Source organism: Orbicella franksi, chromosome 12, assembly GCF_964199315.1.
Source record: "Orbicella franksi chromosome 12, jaOrbFran1.1, whole genome shotgun sequence".
NCBI classification, from domain to species: Eukaryota; Metazoa; Cnidaria; class Anthozoa; order Scleractinia; family Merulinidae; genus Orbicella; species Orbicella franksi.
This window is the reverse complement of record NC_138156.1, coordinates 21,700,263-21,709,408: the sequence shown is the minus strand read 5'-3', so window position 1 is coordinate 21,709,408 and position 9,146 is coordinate 21,700,263. Positions and strand designations below refer to the sequence as shown.

Sequence of the window (9,146 nt, the reverse complement as noted above, 5' to 3'; positions counted from 1 at the left end):
ACTCAATTAATAATTGTATTATAAAGGTTGTTTCTGAGACAACGATCACAAGGCTTCACCAATTTATTTGAAATTCATATTTACAAGAAGAGATTAAACATAGCTAAGAGCATTTTTCCATATCTTGTTTCATCAGACAAGGAGACTCGGACAACCTGTCTGACCTGATTTTGTTTCCACTATAAAGAATAAGGAGAAGTTGAAGGAATTAACAAGCTGTTAGTAATATTATTTACACGGCTTGTAAGTAGTAAAATGTTTTAATTTATAATTTACTGGTTTATCAGTAGTGTCAACTTAACCTTCACCCCTCAAGAATAAAAAACGAAAATTTAAAATGCACTAAATAATTTGTATGTACAACCCGGTGTCCTTTGGTAATAAGTCTAATGTCGTGGAATTAAAACTGTCCATAGTTCAAAGTTTTCATCTCTTAATTATGTCACCAATCTGGGCCAGGTCAAGGGGTGTCCTCAAACCCCCTGAGGTACAACCTGAATAAAAGTCAGAGGTGACATGATATGCTTGTCGTGGAAAATGCAACATTTGGTAGAAAAAATTGAACACTTCTAATTACACAATAAGATGCAAGTAAATTCTTATTAAAATCTTCTCAGCCAGTCAGCAGACTTCAACCAGTGGACTAGGCTTTGTTGTTTGATTCAGTCCAGTACTTGAACGTCTTTTCTTGTTTGTTGCCTTTAGCAGGTGGGGTCCAAACTGGAGAAAAATTGAGAAGGGATTGCGATCAAATTAAAGTTTTTGATTTTTAAATTCAAATAACGATCATATTTTCATTTTCTGTTAGGTGCTTTGTGCTCAAGTCAGGGAAGCAAATAGTAAAGTAACAGAGCCAGTGAACATAGGGAAGAAAGATCTATTGCTCACCAAAACATGACTGTTGAATTTTAGGGGTAGGACAGGCTGTTCTAGTCGTGATTAGTGTTTATTTAATAGTAAATTTTACTATACTTACAGGCACAGATTTGTTGGGGCTGGAGGGTGGTGTGCCAAATGGTGATCCTGGACTGTTGTTTTCTTTATTGGCATCTTCAATACAAAAGATAACAAAACATTCATTTAGTGATTTGTGACTATGCACCTATTGTCTGCCTTGACATTCTTCACTTCCCTTGACAAGCACATGAATTGACTAATAATCCACCAACTGTTGGTTGACCCAATTTGGAATTTGATCAGCCTCCACTTTCTCATTACTGGTTAATTTCTAACTTCTCTTAAAATTTTCGTAACAAATTCAAGTGTTAAGTGTGCAGGTGACAAGAATAGAGGATCCAATTATCTTGGTGAAAAACCCTTTCCTTCCAGCATATAATACGATTATCTAGTAATCAATTTGACATCCTTGTTTAAGATAATAGATAGATTTCTTTCAAGTGAAGGGACTTGGTATCGGCCTGGAGGTAGCTTACAACATGAGGCTAATGCAGGGAGTCTTTTCAAATACAAATGATGTTTAATCTCTTTGTAATGATATTCCCGGCATAAGCCTCCATTGCAAGCTATTTCCAGTCCAATACCAAAAATGCGAAAGTAGTCTATTATCAAGTGTGCAAGTAACTGGAGGGGGTATGCATAAGGGAGCTCCTCATATCCCTTGAGCTTGTGTGTTTGTATATTAACCCTGCAGCTGCTATGAACTAGGTTAATAAATCTTGACAATGTACAATATGGTGTACCTGGAGAATTAGCCTCTTGACGTCTTCTGTGTGCAAACTTTTTCTTGAGGGCTTGTGCAATGATTGAGGCCGGGTCACTGCCATCGGTGCTGATGGGGGGCTTCCTCAAGGGTGTACCACCTGGTGATCTAGAGAGAAGTGGTTACACGGTGATGTTACACTGACAGAAACCCATACCCAGTCGTCACTTATTAATGTTTATTTCCAACTTTTGATACACCACAAGCCCACTAAATACTGTAATTCCCATAAACCATAGCATGAGTAAGTGACATAACTTGGTATGAGTCTGACATGTGCATACTCAAAATTGATAGTACTTACCTCTCAACAGATCTTAGTTTTACTTTCCCCAGTCCTTTCAGGACATCTGTCATGTTTGGCAAACTGGCCCCAGTGGAATGTTCACTAATTCCTGTCCCTGGTGCAAGTGACAACCTTTTCGCTCTGTTCTGTTTGAGAAAACATACATTAAACATATATTTCATCCAGGAAGCTCTCAGTCAATATAAACTGAAATTGGTAACACAAACAAAATAGTTTCTTTTAAAAGTATTATTTTGAACCCTAGCATTACATTTAAAGTACCTTTGCTGGATTTATGGATTGTTTGGCTGCAAAAAAGTTCACACATTTACTAGTATATATACTGGCATTACAATACAATATTGTGTCACTATAAGCCTGTGACTTACCTCTCTAATGATCTGCGAAACTGGCTTCAAAGGTGTTGACATGGGTGTCGGTGGGGGAGGAGGTGGTGGTGGAGGGGGAGGGGGAGCTGGTGCCCCCACTGGGGTGGATGGAGTTGCTTGATTTTGCGGAGCTGTAACAATCATCATTGCTATTTGAGCTCTCAATTTCTGTAACTCATCCTCCAAAGCAGAAATTTTTTGCATAGCTTCGTTGCTTGATGTGGTTTCCTGTACAGCAACTGCAGGTAGTTCACAGACCGTTATTGTCTCTATTTCTTTTTCTGGACTCCCGTGTTCATTTTGAATTATCTCCTCATCAGGGATAGGCTCAGAAAATATGACGTCGTCATCATCAGTTATCCAGCCAACATCGGCCAAAGATGCCATCAGCACTTGGGACATTGGCTTTCCTTCAATCTCATTACCAAGTTCTTGCACATTTCTGTTAAGGCTTAGCTGGAAAATTCAAAAATAACCCAGTATGTATAGCAAGTGAGGTTTTCTTTTCTCCAGAATAGGTCTCAATCTGTTTTATGTCAATTCCTGGAGTGGGACTTCCCATGCAATTTACTGTTAGTAGTTGCTAGACACTTCTTTACAATCTTCCTACACCCTCTTACATTGCCTCCTCCCCTCAACCCCCCCCCCCCCCACCCCACCCATTCCCTCCTCCCAATCGCATCATCAGTAAACCCAATGCCTTTATCTTTCCACTTGTCTGATTTTTAAGCGTTGACGTGATGTGTGACACCATCGCTTTATGCTGGCATACATGCATTCCTTTGGATAGAGATTTTGCATAGTTTGTCGCGCTTATGTCCATGTGCTTATGTCGCGCACTTTTTATCCCCCTGTGGAAGCGAAATGCACTCTGGGAGTTCCTTTGCTGCTTTCCTTTGCTGTTTGTAGGTTCAGCGGAGTGCTTTTAATTGGAGCTTTTAAAAGAAGATTTAGGGGTGGATTTTGGTTTAAACAGTATCGGATAAATTTGCATTCACAGGCAAACTCATAATAAGAACATATCCTCCATACATACAAGTTTAGACAGACAAGTAAGTTGCACAGGCGATCGGTGGAGGCTTTGCAGCTTTCCTTTGCTGTTTGTAGGATCAGCAGACTGCTTTTAATCATTATGACAAGTATACAGTTGAAACAAATTAATTTCCGGTGAGATAATTAGTGTTGCCAAATATTTTTAAAGATAATAAGGTGTCGATTTCAGAGAGAGTAACATTCCTTTGCGGGTTTCCTTTGCAGCTTTCCTTTGCTGTTTGTAGGATCAGTGGAGTGCTTTTAATTTAAGCTTTTAAACAAAGATTTGGGGGTGGATTTTGGTTTATACAGTGTCGGATAAATTTGCGCTCAAGTGCAAACTTTGTATGTATCTTTGATACATACAATTTTAGATAGACAAGCGGGTCGCGCACGCGATATGACAAGTCAAGGGAAAATGATTTTCTCTTGGACAAGTATATGGTTAAAACAACAAATTAATTTCCGGTGAGGTAATTAGCTTTGCCAAATATCTTTAAAGATAATATAAGGTGTTGATTTCAGAGAGGGGAACTTTTCAGTGGAGTGCTTTTTGTTTGGGTTGGTACATTTCGCTGACCCCTAGCACATGGACTAACAAGATGGACCTGGTACAGGAACTACTTGAATGAACCACGAATGGACTACCCTAAATGTAAACCCCTAAAATTTCTAACCCAAAAGTTTAAAAATCAGTTTGTCTGCTCATGTTCCAATCTTCTAGAAACAAGTTTTAAACGTCATCGCTTCTGCATGCATTGTGTGCCTTTTATTTCTTAGGCCCAGTTCATACGTCGCATTTCTGCCGTATCGAATTCAATTCAACGAATTAAATTCGACAGCAATTCGACGTCTGAATCGGCTGCCACATTTCTGCCGCACGTTCGACTGGTCTTGTCGCATTATCCGACTGAAATGCGACACCGATTCAGACGTCGAATTTCTGCTGTGTCGAATCTAATGCATACATTATGTTAATGTATTGAGCATGCGTAAATGTTTTCCCGCTCAAGAAAAAGAAACTTGGCCATTCTCGACCCAATGCAACCTGAACATATTGCAACCCATACTGCTCCGTTGTCAGCCTTCTCCTTCTCGTTCCATTGGCGGTCAATTTTTTGCAAAATTAAAGTTCTTCGTCGCTCAGTATTTTCGTCCGCCATATTGAATACCCTCCGTTTAAAACATTTTCCGCTGGCTGACATACCCGACAGTACAAATTCCGAATTAAGTGCGACACAAGTGCGACGTATGAATCGACAGTCGCATTTCTGCCGCACTTAATTGAATTGAATTCGACACGGCAGAAATGCGACGTATGAACTGGGCCTAAGGAAGTGGGATATAATCTACAAGAATTGTTGCCTGTAGACGGATTTTCGCCAACGAAAGCTAATGTTTTGTTCTCTTCCAAGATCTCTCTTATGAACGATCGAGCAGTGCAAATCAGAGGGAGTGTCAACAGTTTAGTAATCTACTGGGACATCTAACACGCTAAGCTTATCTGTTTTGCTGCAATTTACCTCAAAATACGGTCTTTTACATGGTTTCAAGGGCAGTCGACTTCCAATCTCGCGAACTATGCTGCGTTTGGTAAACAATTTGATCTGATAACGTGATAACTCTCTGCCGATTCGTCGAACGATGCTTCTTCTGTGGTTCATAAATCTTCTGTCTCGATTATAAAGCAACTCCTGAAACATAAAACATAAGAATGAATTATCGAATATTAAAATGTTTGAAAGGCTGGTCACATGCACTTGGAATCTCTAGGTACCAATCTTCAGATAAACATACTTCGATTTCGTTTCCATCCCAGCCAAAATACTCCAGGACTATTCTCATGACTTCAAAAGCAGTATCCATTGCATTTACCACTAATTTAAATGCCAACAGGACAGAGGAAGAGGAAAGCGATCAACCGAACATCAGCACCGCATGATCGGGTGAGTTTTTTAAACATTTTGTTGTCACGGATATGCATGTTGAACTGACCAATCAGAGTTCCGCGTTTACAACCGTTAACCAATCAGATTTAAGAGCGGCTGGTTTGAACACGCGCATGTGGAAGGCGAATCAAACATTCTTTACGAGTACAGCGAGAGAAACGATTTCTGACTTTGAGCCGAGAGCAAGAGATTTTTTGGTAGAAAATTGCGTTAAGAGAACATTATGACTGCTCTAGGGGTAGTTGAACACCTTAAGAACTTAGCTGCTGATCCACAGAACAGAGCAACCATTGTTAAAGTACGAAATTTAAATTGTATTCCCGAGTGCCCGATTCTCCGTCGGCCAGGTATATATGTTTTATCATCTTTAAAATGACATTGGTTTCCTTATTTTTTATAGGATCAAGGTTGCCTCGCAGGACTGGTTTTATTTCTCGACAACGAAGATGTAAAAGTAGTTGTTACAGCCTTGGAGGTTTGTTAATCAACTTATTCTTTCAGTCACTCGAAAGAATGTGTTTGACCATTTTTCTCTTCCTTTCTTCAGGCCTTGAAATTCTTGTCGGAATTTCAACCAAACCGATCCAAAATGAGAGAAGAAATAGGAATGGTTATCAGCTTAAAAACTATCATGCACAAAGAAGGTTATAACGCGAAAGCAAGGCAAATGGCAAAGGAAATCTATCAAAATATCATTCCTCCCGTCAACACAGCTTCAAGCAAAAGATCCAGGTATTGAAACTAAATAAGCTTAATATGTACTTCTTTTCTTTTGAATGTGATTTGACACTTTTATTTAGTTTTACCAAGTAAGTACACATTGATATACATTTATACTTTTCAAAAAAAGAAAATAAATAATATAAAAAAAACATTTGTATTTCTCTGGTGTTATGATTATTTTAGTTATTGTAATAAATTGTATTGTACATTGTAAATTGTATTTTTTACTTTTCTTTACACAGTGGCACATCGCAATCCTTCTTTCTTGGGAATTTGAACAAGAGGGCAAAAGTAGTAACTCTGCAAATCAAAGGCTTGGCAAACCAGGTTTGGATCATACTATCATTGTGCAGTTCCAGAAAATATCTATACCTCCCCCACAAAAGGGATTTTTTTCTAAGACCTCTCCACCCCTCTTCATACATTTCTTTAAATTGTATGGTATTACAGGAACCCCCTAGCTACCCACCCTCCCCCTCCACTTCTTCTTCACCCCAGGAATTTCCAATCCCTTCGGTTGTGGAGTATGGATATTTTCTGTAACTGCACATTGATTTACATACCTAATCTTTTCACTGACCCAGACCCAATTAAACATTGTTACCGGTATATTTTCAGGATTGTAATCAAGTTGAAAAAGTTGACGTGTTCAGTAGACCCACAACTAACAAAGCCTACATATGTTCTTCTCTGCTCTTTTATTTTATTTGCTCACATTCAGCATGTTGTTGTTCCCCAGATTACTAGAAAGCTATGTGAGGAAGAGCTATTAAAAGTTAAAGGAGTGATCAGCTTTACATTTGTCATGACCAAGTCCAGGTGTATAATAAGATGCAAAGTAGAGTTGTCCCCAGAAATGCTGTGTGATGCCATCAACAATACAAAATTGTTGTCAGCTCAGCAAGTTGTCAGGAATGAAAGAGGAGAAGAGGTAGGTTAACAGTAAGTCAAAGGGAAGTTCTGACTAATTGATGTGATCGCATTTGTAAAGCAGGGACCGATATATAATTTCGGAAGAGTACAACCTCACCCCATAGCCATAGTAGATGAACACCCTCACTACTGCTCCAAAGAAGGCTGGTTACAACTTTTAGAAAAAAATTCCAAAAGGTGGGTGTGGCCCCCTCCTCCTCATAAATCTACTCTGTATACTGATGTATGATAATACCCTGGGTGCCAGTGGAATTTTTTTCCCCAAGGTCTGAGAGAATGCTCCACTGGGGAGCACAGCACCAAGGGCAAAAAAAAAACCCTCCTCGGCACTTAACTCACCAGTGTGGCATTCTCTCAGACGTTGGTGAGGGGGGGGGGGGGGCATTTCCTGCACCCAGGGTAGATTTATGAAGTTATCCCATATGGTAGTTACTACTAGTTGTAGCTGGGCAGTACTGCATGCATGCTTGTGCGTTGTAGTAACAGTTTGATGAAGTATTTTTTTTCATTATCTCGAACCAGGTAATGTTGTCCTTTGGTGCAGCTCCTGCCAGTAGTTGTGGAAGAGGCAACAGCAGTGCATTACCGGATTATCTTCCAGAGGAAGATGACAATGTAGTTATTTCTGACAAGGTAAGCAAGAGACACAGAAAATTCATCTTTTTAACTCAGTCTGTATCTAACCAATTTTTTCCTTTAGGCAATTGCCGTGGTTGGAGGAAATGACAAAGAAAATGGATGGTTTTCCAGTGTGTCAAGTTTCTTTAGCAAGACACTGTATTGGTGAAAATAGAAAAGAAACTGATTTATAAATGTTTGTACATACCTAACTAGATGGATAAAGAGTGTTAACCTGATTATTTCTGGTAGATATTTTTTTTGGCCAGATCCCTAGTTTTGATCAGTCCTCCACTGTCAAGATTTACACAACTAACTTCAACACTCCAAACCAAGGTTAAAACTTGTTTGGTTGAACTGTTAGTAACAAGGCTATAAAACAAAATATTTTTCTGTATGGCCAAGTCAAATTGTATGACACCACCACTTCACAGCTTTAAATTTATACACAGCTGGGTGTTTTAATCAACTCCCAGCAAACAGCATGGACTAGACTTGAAATCATCACAGCACTCTAAATTACTTTAAAGTTATTGATTGTCATTATTGTCTTTTCATTCCATGCTTGGATTTGGCCAAAAATATTGCATTTAAGAAACAGTCTTAGTAACAACCTAAAGCTTACAGTTAATTTTACAGTGTATCATAAAAGGCAGGTTCAATTCTTAATTTCTATTGTGGAAAGGACACAGTGCGAACTAGGCTTAAACATTTTGTAAATAGTTGAAAATGTTATCACCTGTGTACCACTAACAATAAATTGGAGGTTTTAAAATCGGCTGTTTTACATCATTTTTCACATTTGTATCTGGCTCACTGCATAGACAGGTTAACATCCGAATAATTGTGATGAATATCACTTGACATGTGGGCAACCTCATTATAACCTCTTAGAGAATCCTGATTCTCTCACAAGCGACAACTAAATGCAAGCATCGCAAAGTACTATAAGCCCAGGGGGAACTCCCATACAAAAGGGACAGGGGCCCCCTAGAAGGTACCAGGATCCTGTTTAGTGGGCATGGCTTGAAATATTTTTCACCCCTGTGAGGTACCAATTCTAAAATATCACTTTATTTCCTAGGCTTAACACCCTAAGAGGTACCAAGACTGCGTTTTAACCCTAAAACGACAACAAGCACCCCCACCCTTTTTATATGGAAGCCCCCCCCTGGAACTTTAGGTGCTAATTCATATAAGCGTCATAAAATGTTGCCATTGTAGTACCCTCCTGAAATCTTACAATAGTCATTGAACTTGAATAATAAGCTGTTAATGGATCACCCCTTTTATTAATGACTGAATAAACAGCAGCTCATTAATTTTTTTGAGTTTAATATCCTTCTAAACTATTGTTTCCTTTTCTTCCTGTGTCAAAATAATTATATAATATTGTATTGAAAGGTAAAATTGAAGAATACAGTCGAACCTTACAATTTCAAACTCTCAGGGGAAACAGAAAATTGTTCGAAATAGCAAGAGTTTGAAATAGCTGA

At 38.8% G+C, this 9,146-nt stretch overlaps 2 protein-coding genes across 2 annotated transcripts; one reads left to right on the top strand and one right to left on the bottom strand.

The window, feature by feature from the left end:
• Positions 1 to 48: 48 nt before the first annotated feature.
• Positions 49 to 5,378, bottom strand: LOC145462998 (mitochondrial fission regulator 1-like). The gene is made up of 7 exons (XM_081446692.1): positions 5,225 to 5,378; positions 4,951 to 5,121; positions 2,396 to 2,851; positions 2,025 to 2,152; positions 1,701 to 1,828; positions 977 to 1,050; positions 49 to 720 (listed from the first exon to the last, which is right to left on the bottom strand). The coding sequence occupies exons 1-7, from the start codon at positions 5,291 to 5,293 to the stop codon at positions 622 to 624; spliced, it is 1,125 nt and encodes a 374-aa protein (XP_081302818.1). The 5' UTR covers positions 5,294 to 5,378; the 3' UTR covers positions 49 to 621.
• A 132-nt stretch (positions 5,379 to 5,510) lies between these two features.
• LOC145463009 (armadillo repeat-containing protein 1-like) lies at positions 5,511 to 8,425 on the top strand. The gene is made up of 7 exons (XM_081446703.1): positions 5,511 to 5,674; positions 5,777 to 5,851; positions 5,924 to 6,108; positions 6,342 to 6,426; positions 6,839 to 7,030; positions 7,555 to 7,665; positions 7,733 to 8,425. Exons 1-7 carry the CDS (start codon positions 5,600 to 5,602, stop codon positions 7,817 to 7,819), a joined length of 810 nt encoding a protein of 269 aa, XP_081302829.1. The 5' UTR covers positions 5,511 to 5,599; the 3' UTR covers positions 7,820 to 8,425.
• The last annotated feature ends 721 nt before the right edge of the window (positions 8,426 to 9,146 follow it).

Coding starts and splice junctions, on each gene's coding strand:
- LOC145463009 (XM_081446703.1), top strand. CDS start 5,600: ATGACTGCTCTAGGGGTAGTTGAACACCTTAAGAACTTAGCTGCTGAT. Junction 6,109..6,341: donor GCTTCAAGCAAAAGATCCAG/GTATTGAAACTA, acceptor TTCTTTACACAG/TGGCACATCGCAATCCTTCT. Junction 7,031..7,554: donor GGAATGAAAGAGGAGAAGAG/GTAGGTTAACAG, acceptor ATCTCGAACCAG/GTAATGTTGTCCTTTGGTGC.
- LOC145462998 (XM_081446692.1), bottom strand. CDS start 5,293: ATGGATACTGCTTTTGAAGTCATGAGAATAGTCCTGGAGTATTTTGGC. Junction 2,153..2,395: donor TTTCGCAGATCATTAGAGAG/GTAAGTCACAGG, acceptor TTTCTCAAACAG/AACAGAGCGAAAAGGTTGTC. Junction 1,829..2,024: donor AAACTAAGATCTGTTGAGAG/GTAAGTACTATC, acceptor ACTTCTCTCTAG/ATCACCAGGTGGTACACCCT.